At 39.5% G+C, this 25,382-nt stretch overlaps 1 protein-coding gene across 2 annotated transcripts in view; it reads right to left on the minus strand.

The window, feature by feature from the left end:
* The window catches only part of ZCCHC7 (zinc finger CCHC-type containing 7), a 172,748-nt gene that overhangs the window by 22,020 nt on the left and 125,346 nt on the right, over nucleotides 1-25,382 (minus strand). For both annotated transcript variants that reach the window (XM_080940365.1, XM_080940366.1), the window contains exons 3-6: nucleotides 19,152-19,195; nucleotides 17,728-17,853; nucleotides 16,862-17,032; nucleotides 3,566-3,601 (exon numbers count right to left, since the gene is read on the minus strand). In XM_080940365.1, coding sequence (XP_080796491.1) covers nucleotides 3,566-3,601; nucleotides 16,862-17,032; nucleotides 17,728-17,853; nucleotides 19,152-19,195 — 377 coding nt within the window. The remainder of the gene's footprint in view (nucleotides 1-3,565; nucleotides 3,602-16,861; nucleotides 17,033-17,727; nucleotides 17,854-19,151; nucleotides 19,196-25,382) is intronic.

Genomic DNA, 25,382 nt, shown 5'->3' on the forward strand with positions numbered 1-25,382 from the left:
TAGCAAGTTCTCAGAAGCTACCCAACACTCTCAACATATACTCCTAACACATTTAAAGGAAGTTTCTTTTTAAAAAAACATGAATAGAAAAATTTCTCCACTGTTTCTGTTAAAAACTTTTTGCTCAGGATACTTTTTTTTTTTTTTTTTTTTAAAGAAAGACATGGGATTTTAGCATTAGGCAGTTAGAAAACTCTATCCTGCCTTACACGTCAATCCCAAGATAAAGATATTTGAATGGCTGCAGCTTCAGCACCTGCTTCCTTTCTCTTCTTCTGGGCTGCAGACAGTAGTTCTAAAGTCTGCTGATGCTTGGGCACCATTCTGTGGCATAGAGCATGGAATGTCTTACATAGTAAAAGTCATTCTGTGAAAACTCAGAGACACACTGCTAGGCAATGTTTCCAGGTTAGGGGAGAATGTGGAGTGGAAAAGGAAACAGAGTACTGTTAGCTGCAGTCTGTAAGGCAGACTCTGCCATTCAGTGGGTTCAGGGTCCCACTCTTGGCCAGAAAGGAAGACAAGAAAACGTATTTCCTCTTCTTTTTCCTAGCTAATAAAAGTTTCCATGTTTGAAGTGTAAATTCTAAGCACATCAAACATTATGACTAAATATATCAAACTTCACCCCCATATAAAAATTACATATACTTTTTTTATTCTGAATTTTTAGTTAAATAAGAAGTAGTAAGGTTGTAATGCATTTTAAGTACAAAAAAATAAAAAATAAAAAAACCAAGCATGAGATTAAACATAAAAGAGGCATTAACTTTCTTGGCTTTTAATATATAGAGCGCTAGAATTGCAATTTTCTGATTCCTTTTTAGGTTGGCAGGTTAAGAATGTCTAACTCATGTTAAATCATAGTTTCTAGTCAAGTATAGAGCTCTATCTGTACCACACCAGCCTCCTTTATTTCTACCGTGACAAGAAGTGAAGGGGTGGAGAAGGGACTCTCTTTTCTCACTGGGACGTAATCTACAAGAGGTATGTGAATGAAAAAAAAGACAGGGCTTTGCTAAGTCTGCAAGAAGAAGTTACAATGTAAAGAATAGGGTTATATGATTAAAACATGTAAAAACTTTTTAACTTTTTTTGGGAGAAAGTAAAAGTATTAGCTATTGGAGGAAATTACATAATTGTTAATTTCTCCCCTCATGTTTGTCTCTAGATCAGCAAAGATATCAAAAGGCTCGATTTTTTTTTTTTTAGGAAAGTGAAAGTATTAACTATTGGAGGAAATTAGGTAATTGTTAAATAATTTTTTCTCACGTATGTCTCTAGATCAGCAAAGATATCAAAAGGCTTGATTTTCTATCAGTCACTGGGATGGATGAGGAGACACAGTAAAGCCACGCGCTCTGCTGGGAATGTGCGTCAGAGCCTCGCTATCGTATATCTTTTTGGATGATACATTTGGCTTTTATAAATGTATCGGAGTGAAATTTGTTAAAAAGCTCTTTGTTTAGATATAATCTATTAGAGGTCTCATTTTAGCTTTGATGATATTACTGAAAATAGCAAAAACTTTTTGTTTGAAATATTATTTCATAATATTTTAAGAAAAATCTGAAACTTCATAAGGCAATGTTAATTAATTTCATCCTTCTTGCATGTTTATAAAAGAGAGGCTTCCTAGGCAGGCTCAGTTTTGTGGCTGCTCACAGTGTACTTGTTCTGGAACTGATCCTGCAGATCTCGCAATTGAGCTGAGAGAAGTCTAACTCCAAAGTGCAGCTCATTTGGGGCTAGATGTAGATATCGTTTGGTGAGAAGAGAAGTGAATATACCACAATGACCCGTACACTGCTTTACAGCCTCAAGCAGGCTGAAACGGGTACAGAGGCGACTCAGACTTCGTTCCTCTGCGGCCACTGCTGTGGCTGACGCCACACTCACATGTGAGGGCTACTCTGAGTCAATAGATGGCAGTCCATCGCCTAGTAAGAGGCTTGAAGATGCTAAAATCAGCACAAGGTTGCTTTCATTCAATATTTAATGCTACTGAATTACAGGCATTCAAATTTTGTCCATATACCAATAAGGCAATTTAAATAACTGGAAAATGATCATATTTTAGATGGATGGATAAAACTATTTACACATTAATAAGCATACTATTGTTATAGTTATTCTTGCATAGTAAGTCATTATTAATTAGCACCTGGTAGTTGTGAATTACAATGATTACTTCAACATTTTCTGAAAGAAAATCAACCAGGTTTCCAGATAAAGAAATTTTCAAATTGAATTTGTTATTCTTACAGATAGAATATAATATATTCTAATAAAGATGAATTTATTTTCTTTTCATTTTTAAAGATCTATATTCTCTTTATAACTTGTTTCCGAATAGCTAAAAAAAAAAAAAAAAAAAAAAAAAAACCTCAAGAAACCTTTAAGTACTTCTGTTACATTTGAAGCTAATTTTTATTGTTCAGTCATAGTCACATAAAATTCTCTAAACTAGTGGAAAAGCCAAAAGAAAAACCAAGTGAAACCCACAGCGACATCACTCAGTGACGCTAACGAGTGCTGCCGCGCCCACACGGAGACTCCGTGACCCTGAGACACACTGTTCTTGTCAGGTTAGGCTGTAGGGGCTTTACCATTATTATGTTACCAAAGAGCTGCCACAGTGCCAAAATATAACCCATCGACTACATTTGTCACACGTAAATATGACACAAAAACTTTAAATCAATCTCCAGATACACCACCCCTGGCCTGACAGACAATGGGGGCTGAGCCCACCTGTTGGCTCACTTCATATTTCTGTGAGAGGAAAGCAGTAAGAAGATATGAAAACTGCCCTTTCTCTTTTCTAAAACGTATTATACAAAGTCTTTTATATACTAAACTTCAACAACTATTAATCATATTACACTGTTACATTAAAAATGACTAGTAGGACAATACTGAACTGCTGACATCATAATATTGAGAATTAATCAATGGATTATATATAACAGCAATAGTTATTTTCTGCTTTCACCAAGAGTAAAATCACAATAAATCAAAATTGAATAATAAATCAGAAACTGATTATTAAGTATATATGTATAAATTCAAACAAGTAAAGAGAGTTTTAAGGATAGGAGAATTAAATTGTCCTATGTGAAGGGTACAGGAAGCTTTTTCTAGCTTCATTTAAGAATGACTAATATTCCAGGAAAAGCAGAAAAATGATAATGGATGACATTGTGGGCTGTATGCTATGAACTGTGGTAACACAACGTTATAAAGACACAGATTATCTCACTGCTTTATAGCTTCTAGAATACCGTCCCCTTTGATTTAATAATATAGTTTAAGCCTGAGACTATCATGATATAATCATTTAATGACATGAGTAATAAAAACCAGTTGAAATCTTTTAAAAACAGGAAAATAAAGAGCAGGCAGTGGGCAGGAGAGAAGGATAGGTGTATTATCGCTCTTGGTACGAACTCTCCAGATGTTTATTATCTTGCTGCAGAAGATGCTTGTCTATATTTTATGGTCAGCAGTTCAGAGAAGGGTAAATAAAGGGTCTTGGGGAAAATAAAAAGGTGTTTTTACTCACCGTTAGGTGATACTGCCTCCAGATTTCTGGGCAAGCCTGGAAAATAAAAATATTGATCAGCTGGGAGCATGAAACAAGGTACTTTACAGCCTGTTGGTTTTGGCATAACCCAGCATCCACCGGTGTCGGTCACAGGAAAATAAGAAGCTTAACAGAAAGGGTCTGCATTTCAGCTTCAAAAACCTGGCTAGACGGTTTAATTGAATTTTACACTGCTTTAACACACTCCCGCCATTGTCAGGAAGCCAGTTACAAAGTTTCTCTCTTTCTTTACAGTTTAAAGTTTGGGGACTGCGGTGTGCAGGGCCATCCTAACTCAGTTAAAGTGGTAAATCAAGAGCAGTGGTCTAGATCTGTAAGGCTAACCCAGCCGTAACTGTCTGTGTCCTTGTCTGTAATGTCTGCTGGTGCTAACATGAAGCTTAATGAAGAAGAGATTAAAAAAAAAAAAAAAAAAAAAAAAAACCAAGCCAAACCAAAGCACAATCCCTAAAGTCCATGGCCTTCCTCTTATACATCAGAATTCTACATGTTCATATTTAAAGAGAAATAATCTAAAAACAAAACAATGAAACCTCAAAAATCCTGACCAAGATGAATTTACTGAAATCATAACAGATAACACCAGGCAGAAACTCTTTCCCTGCGTCCCACCCTGATCTCTTTAGAGGACACTGTCTCTGACAGCTCCGCCTCACTCACCAGTTGACCATCTATCTCTGCAGAAAAAGAATGTTGCCGACAGTAACTATAAACATCAGAATCTCTACTAAAAACCACGGAAGTGATTAGACAAAAGGTCTGTAACAAAGGTGAACAAACTATGCACTGTAAGCTTAACCAGCTCGTGCAACTTTCTATAGAAAAGTACGTAAATTAAAATGTCCAGTGGTCGGTCCCCTTCGAATTTCTAATGGTATATTTGTAAAATATATAGTGTCTGAGAAAAATCACTACTTAAGAAAATGATTTCTGGATTAGTAACACTAACTGAAAAGAAAGATGCTTTTAGAAAATTAAAAGTAGCTTCAGGAGGCAAAGACAATGTCAGTACCACATAAAAAACAGTTACAGAGTGATTGGCTCTCAGGTTCTTAAGGATGACACACTGAGATATACTTACAAGACCTAACGCGTGATATGTCTTCAAGTACTACTTCCTGCCTTCTAGCACAGACCTTCTGCTGTGCACATGTAATTTAAGTTCGATTACTATAGAGATAAGCAAGCAGTTATTTATACATTAGTTATGGATAGTTCTTGATTACCACAGTATCTTCAGAATAATACGGTTGAAAAATCACAATCCCTGAGTTGTCATAGACTGGCAGAATGCCAGTCTACCATGTGACCTTTTCTGGTGTAGTAGCAATTTAGTAATAGAAGAAAGAATTACTTGGTTTTTGAACAGTCATCTGATGCTCTGTATGTGAGAAGGCTGACTAATACATGAGACTTCTTCGATTAGATAACAGTACTACTACAATTAAAACAATCTAGCTATTATGTAAGTACTTTTGTTTAACAGTCTTACGTACAGATTCACATCACTATTTTGTATATAATACTGTGTAAAGTAAGGAAAAAGACTTCAAAGCAGGGGTCAATAGAGAGCATACATGATAATTTTAAATACAAAATGTATCATCAATCAAAAGTTAAAATAACATTTTTTTTCTACACACTAAAGCTTTGGTGGCTTCTTCTTTTTCAACATTCCTTAGTATTATACACACATAGATATTTTAAAAATTCTCACCAAGCAGAATGGCAAAGTATTCAGGTTTATATATGTTTTGCATGGAAAATTTAGACAGAATAAATTTCTAAAGAAAGAAGCTAACTATAGTAAGTAAAAACTTGATCCAATTAAAACATTTACACTGAGCGTAGTCAGCTGTGTGGCTCATCTACAAAGCATCCAAGTGCACTGCACTGCTGCCCCACCTTCCCGGCACTTAGGTAGATGAACCCAAAGGGTACCGTCACGTCACACACCCGAACACACACAGCGCACTCACTCATGCATCTGTCTCGGTAATGTGCTCCGCTGTTTGCCAACTTCTGCCCAACTAGTTTAGCTATCTATTGTACTTTGGATAATAAACATACATGAATAACTGAGTGTTATTATTCATACAATTCAAAGATGAATCAACACACTTTTCCATGCCAGATGAGCTGAGAGTTTATACTGTGCATTCCGACCCATATTGAATTGTATCAGGTGCTAATTATTGTTTTACGAGAACAACGGCTTAGTGCATCTGTTTAATTCCCACTTCCCTATTCTCAAATGCGTACATCAAGGAAAATAAAACACTCAATCTTAAACAGCCCTGACAGCAGACCAAGACTCAAGTGCTCAACAGACAAGGCCCTTGCCACCAGCTCTCATATTTCCACAACAATGAACAAACACAAAACAGCGCTAAGCGGCCTCTCCTCCTCCTCAGCTCCCCTTGGCCAGTTGTCTGCCTTGTACTAGAGAGAGCCCTTGAACGCAGCCCTGCTGGGAACACAGCACAGGAGAAAGGATTAGCCTTACTAACATGCTAGCATTTGCAAAAGGGAAGGAAAAAAAAAAGCCCAGTACTGTATTTGGTATATGAATAACCAAAATGTATGAGCTGACAGGAGAGCAGGACAGGCCTGTGGCTCCCCGGGAGAAAATGTAGCTGTGATGAGTGACAGCGCTTTCAGGAAATATGTTCACAATCACAGACAGTGAAGGCCATGACCTAGATCGTTTAAGAGCTTGTCTTGTCAAATTATCAAAAGCTCCTTCCTCTCTGAATAAAGAGTGACATAAGTGAGTGTCAGGAAGCTGCAGGCTGACAAGCCAAGCATACAATAACAGAATGCACGTCACATACACGCTCAGCACCGCCACTGCTAGCGGCAAATCTTAATGAGCGCGCGGCCAGCCCAGGAGACTTGGGTCCCTGCTGGCACAGCTACTCATCTCACAAAATCCTTCAGCTCCAAGTCAGTTAGGCTCTGACACGACAACTACAATTATGAAACACAACTTTTTAACAGAATCCTCTGGTGCTTTGTCAAAGCTCTGTTGTTAAGAGCTGGCCCCTAAGTCACTGCAGCAAAACAAAAGATTTAATAAAACCAGCAATGCTCATCAATGGTGAATAACTTACAGAGGAAAAATAGAGAGAACCCCGTCTCTGGATCCGAGTGTCAGTGTGAGTCCCCCCACTGCTTTGGGCACCTTCCACTGCGAAGGACACCCCTAGGCTGAAGCCCGGTCAGCAGACTCTTCATACTTCCAAACCCTGGCTGGCCACTGCGAATGCAAGGGATTCTCCACACATTTATGTGAACTGGAACTTATCGTAGGAGGAAATAAAATTAAGTGGATATCCTAATATTTACCCTAAACCAAAATTCTACACAAAGACAGCTCTAAGGTCTAACACTACAGAAATCTACAATTAAAATTCAAAATGTTTAAAGATTGTTTACTATATTTCTATTCTGCATAAAAATGGCTATTCTTGGTAAGGAGATCAACACATAAACACAAATAGGTTCAGATGTATACACAACACCTATATGTGGCAATGTATACAGAATCTATATTTTTTCAGCAATCAGTATGAAAAGCCATTCACTGATCGCTATCTCAAAGCTGCTTCCAAAATGAACCTGACTCCATTGATCCAAGGTCAAATTTTAATCAGTTTTTATACTCAAAATCTTCTGTAATTAGGAAAACTAAAAAGCTATTTTTTATTTTTTGCAGAAAATACTTTTTTTTTGCATTCTAAGTTAAGTGTAGTTATAAGGGCAAAAAGTTTGTTAAATCATATTTCAGATTTATTGGAAAATGCAATTGTCTTATTTTACAGAAAAATATATAAAAGACCCTCAGTACACTCACAGGAACTCAGTTCTCTTAAGTAACATTTTCTTTTGAAAAGTATCTTTTTTTAAATAAGGAATCACAATGTTTCTGGAGATTCTCTGATTCCAGATGACTGACATAAGCTTATTTTACAAAGAGCTGCTGTTAGTTCTAAACACACTGTTTTTAGCTAAGGAAAATGAAACAAAGTAACAGGAGAAAATAAGGACAATGAATCATGTGAGCATATAGCTAAAATTAGACACGTCAGAACCAAATAAAAGGCTAGTTCAAATCCTGGCCCTGGTTCTTACTGTCCTAGGAAATTATATACTGCCCTGGGTCAGCTTTCGTATTAATAAAACAGGGCTCCCAGAATTCTCTCAACATGCTGTGTGATGGTTAGAGCTGATAAGATTAATTCTTAGAACAATGCCCGATAAATAGCAAGGCTCGACTGTTATTAGTTGTGACTACAGCCACGTGAGAGCAGCTCTCTTAACCTTATCGAAGATCAGGACAAATGGATATCAACAAGGCAGCTGAGACTCTCCTGGATAGTGGTCAAGCTTGGTCGGAAAGCAAAGACTCCCAGAGACAAACCCAGAAAGAACAAACTACATTTCATTCAGATGTAGCTGTTTGTGACTCCCTTCTTCATAGTGGGGCGGGGAAAAAAATCAAATTATCACCTGAAAGTTATCCATTTATTTTTACATTCAGATGAGGTCTACTTAATGTTTTTAGTTGTTTAGAATGATAGAAAAGGATACTGGATCAGATAGTATCTGACCTTAAATTTCAGAGTTAACTTCTGACTACAAAAATTTTAAACTATTTTGGCCACTGATGAAAACCAGAAGTGTTTCTACCCCATTCTCAAAGTGACCTGTCGGTGGCTCACTGTACTCAAACTCAGCTCAGTTCTTTTCCCTACAATGTCTACCAATGATGGGCACAGCATTTTCACCAGCATTTCCTTTTTAACGCTAACCAGAAACTTCCTTCCAGGAAACACTTCTTTATATACGTATGTGTGTGTGTAGTTTATAGCTGGTGCCTCATGCCCTGGAGCTGCAGCTGTAGACGGCTTGAACAACCATGTGGGTGCTGGGAACTGAATTTGGGTCTTCTGCCGAGCAAGCACTTTCTTAACCACTGTTCCATTCCTCCATTTCTTTTAAAAACAACCTTTTACACTCATTCATCTTGTGTGTGTGTGCCTGGAAGTGAACATGTATGTGGAGGTCAAAGGGCAACTTGCTGGAATTGGTTTTCCCTTCTACCATGTAGGTTCTGGGGACTGAACTCAAATCTAAGGCTTAGTGGCAATCTTCCTACCTTGCTGAGCCGTTGCACTAGCCGAGAGGCTTCCTTTCTTCAATACTAACCTCCCTACCTCAACAATAACAGATTGAGGTTGACGGTTTCCCTCAATTTTGTCACGAGCACTTTGATAGTGCCCAATAAACAGCGAGTCTCTGAGTGCCGACACCGACAGACACTTGCTATTCTATATTTACGCATATAAAAATAAAAATATGAGCAACCTCTCAAATGACAAATACCTAATGATACAATTTATTCCCTACTTATTAAGCTACTTCTATTCATGACCATGTTTTATCATTCAGTTCCAGTTATGTAAGTATCATGGAATAAATTCTTCCTTGGAATTACCTTATCTTTTTCCCTCAAGATGCTCATAACTTCCAGGGTGTGTTAGATGCATGTGCTATTTGATGCTGTCACAATTATAATTTAAAAGCTCATCTTAAAAAAAAAAACATTATAAGGATTAGGGAGCTGCTCAGTTGGTAAAACACATGAGGACCTCAGTTTGGATCCCTAGAACTCATGTAAAAAGCAGGGTGTGGTGGCACACGCTGTAATTCTAGTGGGGGAGCTGGAGCAAGAGGATCTCTGGAGCTTGTTGGCCATTCAGTCCAGCCAAACCAGGGAGCTTCAGCCAGAGATCCTGTCTCAGAAAATAAGGGGAGAAGTGGTTGAAAAAGACACTTGACATTGGTCATAGATCTCTGGGGCCTACGTGCCCCCCCATTATTATAAAAGTACTCAACATTCATAAGTTAACTATAGTTGTAACACTGGTGAACCACTGCAAATATTTAATATTTTTCTATACATAAGCAATAAATGAAAAGCAATTTGGTAAAAAGAATGGCACAATTCCAATAAAAATGTGTAAATCTAAATATGAAGAACATACACATATTGGGATCGTCAAAATTCTTGTAACATAAAGCAAAAAAAGCTCAGAATAAAGTAGTAAAAAATATTGTATTCTTGGGTTAAAACACTCAATATAGTAGAGTTTAACTGCCCCTATCGTAATCAATATATTAAACACAGTAATCAAAATCCAATCAGGATTTATCTCAGGTAAAAGAGCTAACTTAAAATCATTTGGAAAGAGAAAGGAAATAGAGAAAACAAAGTTTTAAGAAACAACAACTATCTGGATTTATGACTGATTGTGGGACATAGTAAGAGTTGGGTGTCAGTATTGGGGCAAATATATAAAGCAGAACATGGCATAAAGTCTAGGTATTAATCCATTTAAGTGTGACTATGAAATCTTGAACAAAGACGCAAAGAATGGACTTTAATGGATGATGAAAACCAAGTCATCCCTATGTAAAGACCAACTGAAAATGGACCAGCAATCAGTATATGAAACAAAACTACAAGATGCTTGGAAGAATATACAGGACAAAATATTTATACCCCAAGGTTGGGAAGAGTTCTTAGAAATGCAATAAAAAATATAAGCCATAAAAGACTGGCAAGTTGTACTTCAAATTTACAAATGAGCTGTTGATTGAAAAAAAAAACCTTCTGGATCATATAGGTAATAAAAGAATATCTGAAGTAATAATGAGAAACTAAGGACCACAGTTAAAAGTGGGAAGGGATGTAGACACTCACCAACGACGATGACACAAGAACAAAAACGAACACATAAAGGATGTTCAGCAGGTTAGCACTGGGCACACAAGCCAGAGCCACAAAATGAGCAGTTGTATTATGCAGTTACTAGAATAGCTAAAAACCACTCAATAGGACTAAGACCTGGTTACTGACTACACTATTCCCAAAGAATTTAGGACATACAATACTTATAAGTAATAGAATAGGGCACATTACACCTTGAATACATAAAGTAAATAAAATAAATACAAGTCACTCTGACAAAAGGAAATAAAGACCAACAGAAGTACGAATGCAGCTCTGAGTCTTGACATAGCTCCAGTAACATTAACCGCACAGCCTGGTATGTGGCTTACCACAGAGCCACATCAGCAACCCTACCTGGGGCATTTTCCTAGGTTCTCACTAAGCTGCCCAGGATGGCCTTGAACTTGGTGGTCCTTCTGCTTCAGCCTCCTGAGTAGCTGGGTTACAGGCTATAATATCAAGTCTGGCTTAAACTGAAGTTTTCCAGACATAATTATCTTTTTTTCTCTTAAAAAAAAAAACCTGAATTATGGTAAAAAGTAGAGAGAAACTAATTATATCCCTTAGCCTGTCTCTATTCTTAGTGCACAGAGGAAAATGAAAACAATAACCTGGTATGTAACCTTTTATTCTATATACTAGGATAAAATGATACTTATAAATAAGCACATACACCAACCACAGAGAAATGAGCCCATTTTTAACTTGAAATTATTCTGCAGATATTTTAAAGTTCACAGAGAAATCATGTAACACTTTCTGATGTGTTTAGCATGTAGTCTACATGCCCCGTGTGCCCAAAGACAGCAATGAATGTGGGGTAATAGAACACTGTAAAATTCCTTATACACTGAGGGTTTTTTGTTTGTGAACTGGATTTTATAGTTCTGGATGGTGGACTGTAGGGATGACAACGTACCCTTTACATAGGATGGTGGCCCTGGAGGATGGGGTGTGTTGCAATGACAAAAGGCTGGACACAACTGCGTGTTTAAATGCATTAATTAGTACATAAGTGTATGGTGTGAAGATCTGCAAAACGCGCTTCAGAAGCTATCTGGAGTCAATGAAGTTTGGGAAAATTGACCTTGGTTTTCAGTACTTAATTATGTTTGTACCTCACAGGCCATTAGTGTGGATCTGACTTCCTTAATTTCACAGATCAATTGTATCAGAATTTGTCAAAATTAGAGATCTAAGAATGAAATCCAAGTCAACTGAAGTTTAAAAGGTGAGGTGTTCAGTGAGCCTGACAGTGACATTTCTGTGCCAGTCTACTTTGTCACAGCCTCACACAGGACTGAACTAAGAGCAAAGTCAACTTCTAAGGCCCACATACTTCTCAGTGACACCAAAGACTCAGGACACTCTCCCTTCTAGAGAAAGAGAGCTGTCTCTATCTTAAAGAAATCCTTCCATTAAGCTGCTAGGCTCACAGTGGGGCCAAGCCTGCACCGGGAGGCACTGGGAGGCGCGTGCTATAAGGCAGCTTGGGAGGATCGGGATTCTTCAGGTTAGAGATGCTGAGAAAGGAAACCATTTAACACAGTTTCAAGAGAAGTCGTGATTCTCCTCCAAAGTTTAAATGTGTTTAGTTAGGTACATAGCTTCCATTTAAAATGCAGAAAAAATATATGCAATACTAAAACGTTCAGATATTCATTCATTAGTTAAGTGGCTTGGGAACAGTTTCAATGGATGATTAATTCTTAGCTTGAGATTTATTCTCTTAACAATGAACACATAAGAGATTCTCACTAAAGTGAGGAGGACAGAAGTCGGCTGGGCAGATGGCTTCATGTCTAAGGACACAAGTTCAGTTTCTAGGCCTGTCTAAAAAGCAGATGCAATGGCATGTGCCTTCAGCGAGCACGGCTGTGCCCCTCACTCTGTCAACGTGACACATGCTCAGGTCGTCTGCGAAGAGGGGATCTCAACTGAGAAAATGCCCCAAGTCAGTTTCGGTCAGTTTTTTCTCACAACAGAGAATCTAAGTAGGGCAATTACTGTGGCAAGATGCGGGGAGGAGACAGGAGAACCCCCTGAAGCTTAGGGGTCAACCTGGAATGCATACAGCAGTGACTCCCCAGAGCTGTCCTCTGACCTCCTTCCACACAGCATGCACCCACACACACCTCTCATCCCTAAATTAACTGGGACGAATAGAAACAAAGTGCAGGGAGGGGGCTGGAGCAACAGCTCAGTGGTGAAGAGCACTGACTGCTCTTCCAGAGCTCACAACCATCTGTGATGGGATCTGATGCCCTCTTCTGGTGTGTCTGAAAACAGCTACAGTGTGCTCAGACATTAAATAAATAAATAAATCTTAAAAAAAAAAAAAAAAAGGAAAGTGTTGAGGTGAACCTAACTTTCATATTAGTCTCCTGGGCCTCTCCCCTAAAGAAGCACTCATGAGTCCGTCCAATGGTTATCTTTAGGTAAGGAAATCAATCTATCCTAGTCATGCATCTTGGCTCCAATATTATGCTTAAATTAAATTAAACAGATGTGAACAGGAGATAAAAATATATCCATAGGGAGTTCCATTTTTCTCTTTATTCTCCAATTGGTGTGATGATCATCAAGAGGACCACACATTTATTTCAATCAATCAATCAATCAATCAATCAATCAATCAATCATTCTGAAACATTTTGGATAATTTAAATTATTTTATTACATTTATTTATTTATTTATTGTACATGTGTGGTGTACCTATCCCACAAGTGTGGTGTGTGTTTAAGTCATTAGAAAACTTTCAAGAATTGGTTCTCTCCTTCTACCATATGGGAACAGGGAATTGAACTCAGGTTGCCAGGCTTGGTGGCAAATACTTTTACTCATGGGCCCATCTCACCACTCAGAGGTGATTTTATTTTTAAAAATAAGCCCTTTCCTTCCTTATTATTATATATCTAAACTATTTTGTGGCAGCAGAGAAAGAAGGTGCTCTATTTTCATCTGGGAACCCTTGCTAGGAGACGACCACATCTTATGCTGTACTTGTTTTCTTCAATTTGTGATCATCTTTAAATCAGTCAGTCAACATCAGCAGTCAGTCTTATTTTCAAATAAACTAACAGAAAAATGGACACAGCATACACCACAGTGGTTTTGAGTCTTCCGAATGGAACCCAACAGTTGACAGGCCCAAACTGAAGAACTGACAAACAGCTACAGCATTTATTTAAAACACAAGGATTTAGGAAGAGTATGTGGTAACGAGGTAAATGTGTTTGAAAAGAACGCAGACCTAAGATTACCTGGAGAAAGACAGAACGGAATGCCTTTGCCTTAGAGATGTCCCTTTACTTTGGGTATGCTACAGGCACGCTGACTTCTGGAAAGTCTACTGAAATGGTTTAAACTAGAAAAATAACTAGGTTTACCTTGTTACCACCTAAGCTGAAAATGTCCCAGCGGGCATGTTTAGGTGCAGCGTTTGACAGCTCTCCAATTCATTTAACTGGAGGCTGGTTACACAGGATCTAGCATACCCAACCATTACCTCACTATTCAAAGTCCTACTGAGCTCCAGTGGTACAGCACTGTCCTAGAGACTACAATTACCATGACGAGTCTGCTGAAAACACACAGGTAACTCATGTTCAAAGTAAAGGACAGAAAAGTGAATTCAGTGTAAGATGTGAGTGTTAAGGATGAAAAACATAGGGCTGGAGGGATGATGGCTCAGTGGTTAGGAGCACTGACTGATCTTCTAGAGGTTCTAAGTTCAATCCCCAGAAAAATCACATGGTGGCTCACAAACATCTGTAATGGGATCTTATGCCCTCTTCTGGTGTGTCTGAAGACAACTACTGTGGATTTATACACATACATACAAACATACATACATCTTTGAAAAGAAAAGGAGAAAAAATAGAATAAGAGGCAAGGAAAGTTGAAGGTGTAGAGACAGGCTGTTTGGGGAGATGCAATAAAGATGAGGCAGTAAGTTCTTGTGGGTAACTAAATGGAGAAGTAACAGGATACAGAGAAAGTTCATTTAGTCTTTCAAGGAAACCATCTAAATAAAGTCAGCTACAGGGATTACTATGGCCAAGAAGTCGGAGCACACACAGCCAGGTGCAGACTGTATGAGCCTGAGCTTTGGACTGATGTAAGCTGAGACATGTTTAAAAAGGATTACTTCAAGAAAGGCTTGGTGGTACATGCCTAATCCCAGCATTTAGGAGGCAGAAGGCTATGCTGGTATACACAGCCAGCTGCATATCTTGCCAGACACTAACACAGAAATATAAACAACAACAACAACAAACCCAACCAAACAAGAATGACTGCTCTAACTGCCTACTGAAAATAGAGAAAATGGCAAAGTGGGACCTGCTCTCAATAGTCCAGAGTTAATACTCACAGACTGGGCAGGAGAGTGACAAGTGTGATCAAAGTGGTTAAGACTCTGTACTGTGGGGGTTGGGGATTTAGCTCAGTGGTAGAGCGCTTGCCTAGCAAGCGTGAGGCCCTGGGTTCGGTCCTCAGCTCTGGAAAAAAAAAAAAAAAAAAAAAAAAGACTCTGTACTGTGACGGGGTTTTTCACATCGGTGCTAAGACAATTCAGATTCTGATATAACATTATAGCCTTTCAAGACTGGATCAGACAGAGCAAAGAGAAAAACAGTTCAGAACAGCTAAACTTTCTCAAATAGGATTTTGTATCTCTACGTCTACATAGTAAGACCCTATCTAAAAACAAAAGAAGAAAGCTATTAAAACCAGGCATAGAATGTCCAAATGTGCATAAATTATCCCAGTATTCAAAAAGCAGGAGGACTGGGACTCAAGGCCAGCCTGAAATACACAACAGGACTCTTGACTTAAGAGTTTTTGGGAAGAGGACAGTCTGGCAGTGTGAGGATGGGAATCTTTTCCTACTCTACAGTCTTGTCATTTGAAGGCAATAACCCCTGGTGCAGGCTGGCTTAGGTCTTACTGTGTCCCTGTCCTTCCCTTTATAAAGCAGGGATTTAGTCAAACGGCTTCTGCATTGTTGTTACCTAAAGAGGTGTTTCAAATACAGCAAGTCTGAGCACAACTCACCAGTCTCACGGTGAACTTTCTTTGCATGTAGGTATCTGGTTCCCAAGAACGGCCATGGGAAGAGAAGGTTAAACATGGTTCATCTATTTAAATTTAAAAAATATTTATTCAGTGTGTATGTGTGAGTACGTGCTGTGGTATGGAGGTCAGAGGACAACCTGTGAAAGTCTGTTCTCTTTCTCTACCACATCAGTTCTGGGGGTCCGACTTGTGAATCAGGTTTGGTGTGCAAGTGCTTTATTCACTGGCTCCCACTTGACCTTTACGCTCATAAAGTGTTAAAAGGCTCAGTATTCAACGAGGTTCCAGAGCCTTCAGTGGAAGGACAGAAAGTGGAGTCGGTGAGAAGGTGATAGTGGATGGGTGGACAGTCGTCCCTTCAGGTTAAGCGTGTGACCTGAGGCTTCTATAGAGACAGGAGGGAGGCCTGCAAACCGTTCCCAAAAATGAAGAAGAAAGAATTGGATTCCAATAGCTCAGAAGTCCCTGTGGGGCAGTGGGTTGGTGTGGGCTTCTGGCACAAGCCTGGAACCTCAGCACCGAGAAGACAATGAGGACTGACCAGGGTGAGCACCAGCAAAAGCGTGGGACGTCTCAGCAATGATCAACTTAGAAGTACAAAACAGGCACCTGTCACTGTAGGAATAAGTGTGATGAAGCTTAAGTGACAGACCCTTGGTGACACCCATTAGGTAAGGAGCAATCCAGCAGTGGGAGCTCCACATTCCTTATCAACGTCATTAGCCTTCCTGGGCTCTGGAATTGTGGTTAGAACCGACAACCCTTCAATCTAACACATTTACAACAGGAGGGGCAGGTCCAATGCACCGTTTTGATTATGCTGCAAGTAACTGAAATGTTTTCTAAATTACTTATACTTTCTTAATATTAACAAGTACATACTTTTTGAGACAGAATTTTGTTGGTCTCAAAACCTGAAATCCCTCTTGACTAGAACTCCAAGGTGGTGGAATTAGAGGCCACACTACAATGTCTGAGTTACTCTTTAAATATATAAAAAGACCTAATAAAACAAACCTATTTAAAGTACTTCTCAGTCACAGACTATTTATTTTACCACTAGTGAAATCGCCAGTTTTCACATGCACATCTGTATAAAACGTGTTAAGTGTACATTCTTACAGAGCCAGCTGTGGTGGCGCACACGCCTTGAATCCCAGCACTCAGGAGGCAGAGACAGGCGTATCTGTGAGTTTGAGGTCGGCCTATTTCACAGAGCAAGTTCCAGGATAGCCAGGGCTACAGAGAGAAACGCTGTTTCAAAAAACAACAAACACACCTACCAACAAAGGCTCTTTCAAGTAGAATGGCTGAGGGTTATAAATTGCTACACTGCCCCAAGTCTTGACAATTTAGTTGCATTAAAAATACTTACGTCAGCATAGTGGCCTATCATGTCACATCGGTCGCATCGTTTTCTCCAGGAGGATCTTTCAAAACATCTGTGGGCGGAAGACATGGGCAAAGAGCAGTCTAAGCAGTAACGGGCTGGACAGCCATACTGGAGGTGTCCTCTCTCCGAGCAGAGGCAGCAGGGCCGGACTTTCTATATGGCAGACAAACACAAACTCTTTTTAGCAAAGCCTATCAGTCTCAAATGGCAAAACATTGGTTTTCTATCCTATATGAAAAGCTTTTTCTAACTTGAAACTCAGTGGCGGTCCAACCTTCAGCAGAATTATAAAAGCAGACAAATGTCTGGACTCAGAGCTTGAACACAGCTATCAGTACGTGGCTGCCCAGCAGGCACATACTTATCACATCTTATCCCACAGAGAATAGTCACAGAGTAGAGATGGCAAGGATACTAGGATGGGGATGTCTGGAAATCAATTCACAGGAGGGACAGACAGAAGCAGTTGTGTGCCTAGGAAGAGCCGCTCAGAGGTACTAGGTAATGAAAGGACTGTGAGTACAGAGCCGCTACATACCGCAACGCAGAACTTCAGTTCTATTTGTTCCAAACAGATATGCTTGCTCTGCCATTACTACACATACAAATCTCTAACAGTGAGAATTATCCCACAGTGAAAGGTGCTGTTTACAGAGGAGAAGGTTTCCAAAGGAAACCACTGCACTCGGTCTTCTCCTCTTGTGGACGGAATGTGTAGGCACAGAGCGTGCCGGATCTGCACAGTCACCCAGCTCCCGGAGCTTGCAGACCCTGCAGCCATGCCAGGCTCAGGCGAGGCCTGACAGTCTGACTTTAACATAGGAAGGAGCATCATGCATCTCACGTACTTGCGGTAAGGGGCAGTTTTTTGACAAATGTCCACGTTTATCACAATTTCTACATGTGACATTTTTGTTGACTGAATAGTATCGGTTACTCCACCTTCCAGATGATCTGTTATTATCTATCTTGGCCTAAGGGTAGGAGGAAAAAAATCAAGAATTAAAATTATGTCAGTCAGTTTAAGGAAACCTACCTATTCTTCCTCTTAAAACTACCAAGTAAGAAACAGTAAATTTTAAGTTGGTTCCATCACATTGGTATAACAAAAGAAGGAACAGACGTCTATGTTCAACCTAACATCTAGAAGCAGACTCCATTCCCGAGAAAGTGGGCACAAGGACAGCTCTATTCCCTCAGCGCCTGTCCACGTACCCCCTACCTGTCAGTCCCCACCAAGGGCTTAGGTCTAGCAGGAATACTGACATGCTTCATTTAGTTGTCGTTAACTCGTGTATATAAACATACACCAGTTATTTTTGAATGAGAGGCTTGCTAAGCATTTTAGTTAGGAAATGGTATTTTTATGATTTTGTGCTGTAAAGCATTATAAAAGCATGTAACTAACAAGTATAACCTTTTGAAAAGCATGGGGCTACCTCCACTGCCTATAAAGCTCATCATAAGTTCTGAGAGCCCGAGACAGTACCCTCCACTACTGGACACAGTGACCAGTTCTACCTGTCTCTTACTCTAGCCAAATTCCTATTACATATGAGAGAAAACGAGCAAAGCACATCATATGAAACACTTAAAGAGGAAGGTGCAAATTCCAACCTTGCGCTTATCTTGTTTGGCAGAATTCCATCTTTAAAGTTAAGCATGGCGGTTCATGCCTAATAATCCCAAAATCCCAACACTTGGGAGGCCGGGACAGGAGGATCGTGAGTTCAAGGCCAGCCTAGGCTATGTAGGAGACCCTGTCTCAAAAAAAGAAAAATACATAAATAAATAAATTCCATTTTAAAAAAGCTTCATGCCTTTCCAATCTAGTGATATCTTAAAACTTGACTGTCAAGTTGAAAACCACTTTCAGTGTTTTAAGTGTTTGCTACAATAAGGTAAAAACGGACACAATCGCTGCCACGTTCTGAACATAGACGGACATTTCCTTACTCCGAGGAAACAGTCATTTCTGGTGCTGGTCTTAGTGGCTTTAGGCTACAGGGCTAATAGGACTGGTGAGGCAGAGAAGAAACAAACAGAAGGATGATTATAGCTACTCATCAGCTGACAAAAACCACAGTTGAATTACATTTCTGAAAAGTTAAATTAATACATACTAAAAACATCAAACTTTCTTTTCTAAGCTATGGGACTATATCTTTAAAAAAAAACTTATACTTTTCAGAAAAACGGTGAAAAGACAAATGGAGATACACAGACAACACTGACCTACTATTCAGAGTTTTAAAAAAATAATTGATTTTACCTCAATGTCTTTGTCACTGATGAACCAATTTACATCATCTTCTCCTAGAAAGTAAAGTAAATGTTACTTTTAGTGCCACACACAGATAGACAATGGTTCTTCAATTTGTTAGTATCCAAACTGGTATAAATGAGAGGCGTAAGGGAAGGTAGAAATGAAAAGTGCTAAACACCTGAAATTCTCATGCAAGGTTAAAATGTCACTTTTTAGACTGCATTTATTTGAAGTTGTGTGCCCTTGCATATGAGTGCATATGCCCCTGGATGCCACAAGAGAGTGTCAGATCTCCTGGACCTGGAGCCTCTCCATGTGAGTCCTGGGAAATGAATTTTGGACCTCTGCAAGGGCAGCAAGTGTTCTTAACTGATGAGCCTTCTTTCCAGCCCTAAAATTTGATATTTTTTTGTGGTGATGGCTTTGAGCATGCCAAACAAAGCACCGATACCACTGGTTTTGTGTGTCAGGATTTCTATGGGGCAGAGAGGATGTTGGCACCCTACTTGCCAGCACCTACGTTCTTCCTTTGAGACAGCCTCTCTCACTGGCAGCAGACTCTGCTTCTGCTTACTCCAGCGCTAAGGTTACAGGTACGTGTGTGCCCATGTCCTACTCTATACACGGGTGCGGAGGATTTCAGCTCAGGGCCAATGCACCAAGTGCCCCCCCTCCACCCCCCCTGCACCCCCAGCCATCCACTCAACACTGACTTAAAAAGCCTTCGTATCACTTGTGTGACTCTCAACAATTAATGAAATCACCTGTGCCTGTGAAATAGGGATAACAGTATTTATAGTATTTGCCCTGCCTACCTAAAATCTGTACGAATCAAACGAGATTTGTGAAAAATGCTTTGTATCCCAAGCTCTATAAAAAACCCAAACAAACAAACAAACAGCAAAGGACCCAACAGCAGGTGCAGAAATAAATGTTAGTTTCCTTATCTGACCAAACAGAACTTTTCTTAGAGGGAAGGTGTTCCAATGGTCCCAGCCCTTTTATTTTTCTAAACCCCAGACACTGGGACTTTCCAAACCATTTTGTAAACAAGCCTCAGAATTGTGTTTTTGACCCTCTAAACTGGGCTCTTTTGTGAAGTTGGTATATAAACTGTGACCACTATCCATCTAACTCTTCAAGCTGCTAATTAACGAGGCCTCCCAGCAATGTCAGACTTCATCCTATCTTCACTTCCTCTGTTTGGTGCTGCGAAAGTCACATGACCCCATTTACATGGAAGTTGGTAGAAGAGAAATTCTTTATCTCAGCATCAGTATTAACAATGTTAACTGTTCTCTTCTAGATGACTTCTACAACATCAAATACCTTTGAAAGTATTATATATTTACTTGGTTTATGTGCATGTTGACGTCGATGCACATGAGGTTAGACAATTCGAGGGAGGTGGTGGGATCCAGGGCTCACACTTGGGTCATCAAACTTGTAGGCAAGCAACTGTACCTGCTGCTACTCCATCCACTAAAACATTTTAAAAACAGTCTCCTTTGTATGTTAGAACTTTGCATCCTGCGCGGGGTGACAGGCGCAGGAGGCAGAGCAGGCGGCTCAAGTGCAGCTTGGCCTATATAGTGAGCACACAGACTACATAAATGAGCTTAGGCTAGCCACAGATGCAAAACCCTGCCTCAAAACAAAGACAAACCCCAACCCCCAAATATCTATAACCCAGTAAGTAATAATTTAAAACTACAACTGTGAAACTTGAGGACTGGCAGCATTTTTCCTGGGTCAGCTATTTCCTTTTCTTTGCATTGCTCTTTACAAACCTGCAAATGCCTCCTATTCCTTTGGTCCCTCTGCGGACAAGAAGGAAGGGACCTATGACTAATGCAGACGCTAAGGAGGTGTCAACAAAGGGCTAAAAGCCGACTTATGATTTCCTCCTCGTCTAACCTTACCACTTTCACCTATCTCAAAACCACAAATCAAGCTTGACTCGTTTCTCTGAAAAGAATTTTGAAGAGACATGAAGTAATCTACATTTTTTCAGGCCTACCAGGGTAAAGTGTCTAGAAACTTATTTTAAAATAAAATACCTGTACCAAGAAAAAAAAAATGAGTCTGCTCTACACAAAGGTCAATCCACAGGCAGGCAGAGGCGCCGTGCTGCTGCTGCTGTTCTTTGTGGAGTCTGGAGGCTGCACACGCACAGAGAGGGAGGACATATTAAACAGCAGCAGCACATTCCATCCCACCACATTCTTCTTCCATTCAAAAGGTGCAGAACATATGGCCTGTCGTTTTCAGAGCTGCCCTAAGTATCCCAGTGACAGTCATCACTAAAATCTAATGGCTCCTAGTAATCACTTTAATTACAAAACTCAAACTCATTTAATTTTGTGTGTGTGTGTGTGTGTGTGTGTGCACGCAAGTCTGAACATGCCTGTGCAGAAGCCTGAGGTAGACATCTTTTGTCTTCTTCGTTATCTCTCTACAGTACTTTTTGAGACTGGGTTTCTCACTGAGCTGGGCTCATCAATTAGGCTCCAGAAGTTTCAGCATGGAACTGGGGCTCTATCTGCCTGTCTTCACCTCCCAGTGCAGGGACTGTAGGTGCATGCTGCACCTTAGTGTCTGCATGGGTGCTAGGGATTGAGCTCAGGTCCTTGTGCAAGCACTTTGCTGACTAAACCATTCCCAATTCCACAAGCTAACTTAATTCTGTTCTTAAAAAATTAAATGCAGGCGGGGCATAGTGGGGCATGAAATTAATCCCAACACTTGGAAGCAGCCAGATCTTTGTGAGTTTCAGGCTCCAGATTGGACCCGAACCCCAACAACAACAAAAAAAGAGAATGAAATACAGGGCTACACATCCTTGACTTTCATTCTTTTCGAGACTGTTTAGGCTATTCTTTGATTGTGGTATATATTTTAGAATAAACATGCAAATTTCAGTTAAAAAGTCTGTTGGGATTTTGATTGGTATTGTATTGAATCCGCATAGCAAGTTATTATAACACCAAGCCTCAATATACAATTATATATCTCTCAATTTACTTTGGCTTAAGTTTTCATGGTACTACTTTTCCAGTTTTTTATTATTTATAAAATATAAGTGACTTTTATATACTCATATTACATTGTCTAAATTTGTTGTGGTCACTTAGTTTTAGAAGCTTGTGTTGCATGTTTTTGACAATTTTCAATATACATGTTCATATCACCTCTAAGTAAAGACAGTTTTACTTCCCTCTTTTTTAAAATTTTTATTCATTTGCACACACATATACACACACCTGTATGAGGTCGGAGGACAATTTGTGAAACTTGGTTCTTTCCTCCCATCATGTAGGTCCCAGGGGTCTATAGCTCAGGTTCTGTGGCAGGCTTGGCAGCAAGTGCCTCACATCTGGAACATCTTGCTTGCCCTGGCTCTCTCCCTGGCAATTCATACGCTTTCTTTCCTTCTCTTGTGTTACTGATTCTCAGAGGACCTCCTACAGAAGGATGTTGAATATAGGTGGTGACAGCAAACCTTTGTCCAATTGTTGCGGTAAATATTAAAAGGATGGCTTAACCTTTTATTGGCCCCCGTTTACCACAAGTTTCCAATCGTAGGAAATAAAATACATTTTCTTTTACAACTAACTGCATATACTATTTTTTTCCTTTGCCTTCTTAGGTTTCTTCTCTGTTTTTCATAAAAATTTTACAGCCAAAGAAATTTCTTTTCCCAGTTTGCTGAGGTTTTAATACAAACAAGTGGTAAATTTTATCGAATCCCATTTTTTGCAATAAGTTGAGGAGTCTATGATTTTTTCTATTACTTTCTGAATGGCCACAGTAATTTAGTTTCAAATGTCAGGCTGACCTGTATTTTGGAACTAACTGGGTTAATATCTAGTATCTTTAAAGAACAAATACTTGAAATAAGTAAGACTTTTATAACTGCATTCATGAAGAATTGTAGGTTAGATGTAAAATGACCCCTGGAGGCCATGTTTTGAACACTTAGACATCAGCTAGTGGTGCTGTATTGTGAGGCTGTGTGACTTTAGGAAGAGGAGGGAAAAGTAGGTCACTGTGGGCAGGCTTCTGAAAGTTAGGGATATCTCAGTGTCTCTCTCTGCTTCCTGTCTAATGAAAACCTGCCAGGGACAGAACTGTTGGGCCATCACTGTAACTGTGACGGACTGAAAGACCCTAAAACCATGAGCCAAAATAAGGACTTTTTTTCTAAGTTGTTTCTATTCGGCACTTCATGATGCAAAGTAACTAACAAAAGGATATTGATTTGAGTTTTCTTATGATATCTCTGGTTTTGATAGGAGTTTAAAACTGGACTCCTAAGAACTGAGAAAAAACTGTGCCTTTCCTTAAACCTGTGATGGAATTTAGCAGTTATCTGGGTTTGGCTTTGTGGGTCAGGAAGTTCACTTGTAGAAAGTCTTTAAGAAGGAATTCTATTTCTTTAGTAGATATGGATCCATCTATATCTCTTTTCTTAATTGGGCCAATTTTAGTAATTTGTGACTTTTAATACTTTTCTCTTATTCTTTCTTTATCTAACTTGCACTTCAGCTCATCTACTTATCACTTAGCCGTCCCGTTTGCTCTTTGACAGTTTCATATGCATGTAGTACAGCTAACTCTCTCATCTCCTGCCCTTTCTGACAAGTCTCCACAGCCCATTCCCCTCGTCGTTCTTACCTTTTTTGTTTTGTTTGTGACTGAGTTTAGCTAGGACTATCTCTGTGACCAGCAACCACTGGAGCCTAACAGCCTAGATTCACCAGACCACCAGGTAGTTCTAGATCTTGTCAAGTTGACAACTAAGATTAATTAGCACAGCTGGCTTCCAACTTGTCATTCTCCTGTCTCAGCTTCCCACTGATGAAGTCATAGGCAAGTACCACAATAATGGTTGACTAATTTTTTTTTTTTAAGAAGACAAAAAGCCCAACTGGCAGTGGTGATGCATGCCTTTAAATTCCTGTACTTGGGAGGCAGAGGCAGGCAGATCTCTGTGAGTCCAACCTGGTCTACAGAGTGAGTTCTGGGATAGCTAGGGCTGTTTTGAGACAGAGAAACCCTGTCTCAAATAAGCAAACAACGAGAAAAGGTTCAATATTATTTGGAAAAATGGGCCAATTAGCAAAAAGTACTGACTTCTACCAACAAGTAATTTATGACAACACCCAGTCTTTCTTTTGTGAAATAGTTTGTAAATCTCTTCACAACTATGAATTCATATACTACTATATAGAGGGAGCTAGGAAAGAGGAAGGGAGGAGAAAGTCAATGATTAGCATAAACCTACAATCCCCAAAGAACCAAAATCTGAGTCTTTTCCAATATTTATTTTTCATTTGCAGTATAAAGCCAAATTTGACTGCTCTGAAACAGCACAGTTCCACAGTTGAGTTGCCAAGGAAACAAAAAGAACCAGGTGGTAAAGGTCAAGTGTACGGCTGTTAGCCTGTTGGAGGGCACAAGGTAAGATTCTCACCATTATAAAGTAGGAGCTTAAGAGTCTTCACCCATTGCTCCCTGTCTGAAACCCAGTCGTGTTTCCCGACTGTGCTTGCTCATTATCTTCCTGACTTCCAAACTCTCTTGCTCATTCCAATCAAGTTCAAATCTCAGCTCTGTAACTATAGTTCTGATCTCAAAGTCAACAGGAACAGATAAATAGTCAATACTGTCTTACTTCTTTGGTGACTCACTCTCTGGCTCTTGTCTTCCTTTGTAGTCTCTTCCCCTCATCAGTATCCTATATGCTCTGCTTGACTTTTTCCTCCCAGAGTATGCCAACACGCCCATAATGGAAACCAGCAAATCTGTCCTTCTAAGCCAGGTCATTTCTTATATAGTTCCTTATACAGTCCAAATCTTCACGGGAGATTTGAAATCGAACACGTCATAGGTAGTTCAGATCCAAAGCATTAAAAGTTCTTTCTTCCCCCCTCTTGAAAGCTCATGGGTAGAGTGCTTGCTGAGAATCCAGCACTGGGCTTAATCCTCAGTACTATAAACTAATAAACAACTAGACATATAAAACAAAAAGTGCCCTAGTTTTTCTTTTCCTCCTGATATTCGACAACTTGTATCAAGTCAGTTTTTCCTAGTCAGAAACCCCCAACTCTTCTCTCTTACCTAGAGCTTAAGATTACTCACCCAATCCTATAAACTGTTTATCCTAAATAGCCTTAATACTATTATTTTAGCTCTGGACCACTTAATTTCTGACACATTATTAAAATAATGTCA

This window comes from Micromys minutus (genome assembly GCF_963924665.1).
Source record: "Micromys minutus genome assembly, chromosome: 28".
Classification (NCBI taxonomy): Eukaryota; Metazoa; Chordata; class Mammalia; order Rodentia; family Muridae; genus Micromys; species Micromys minutus.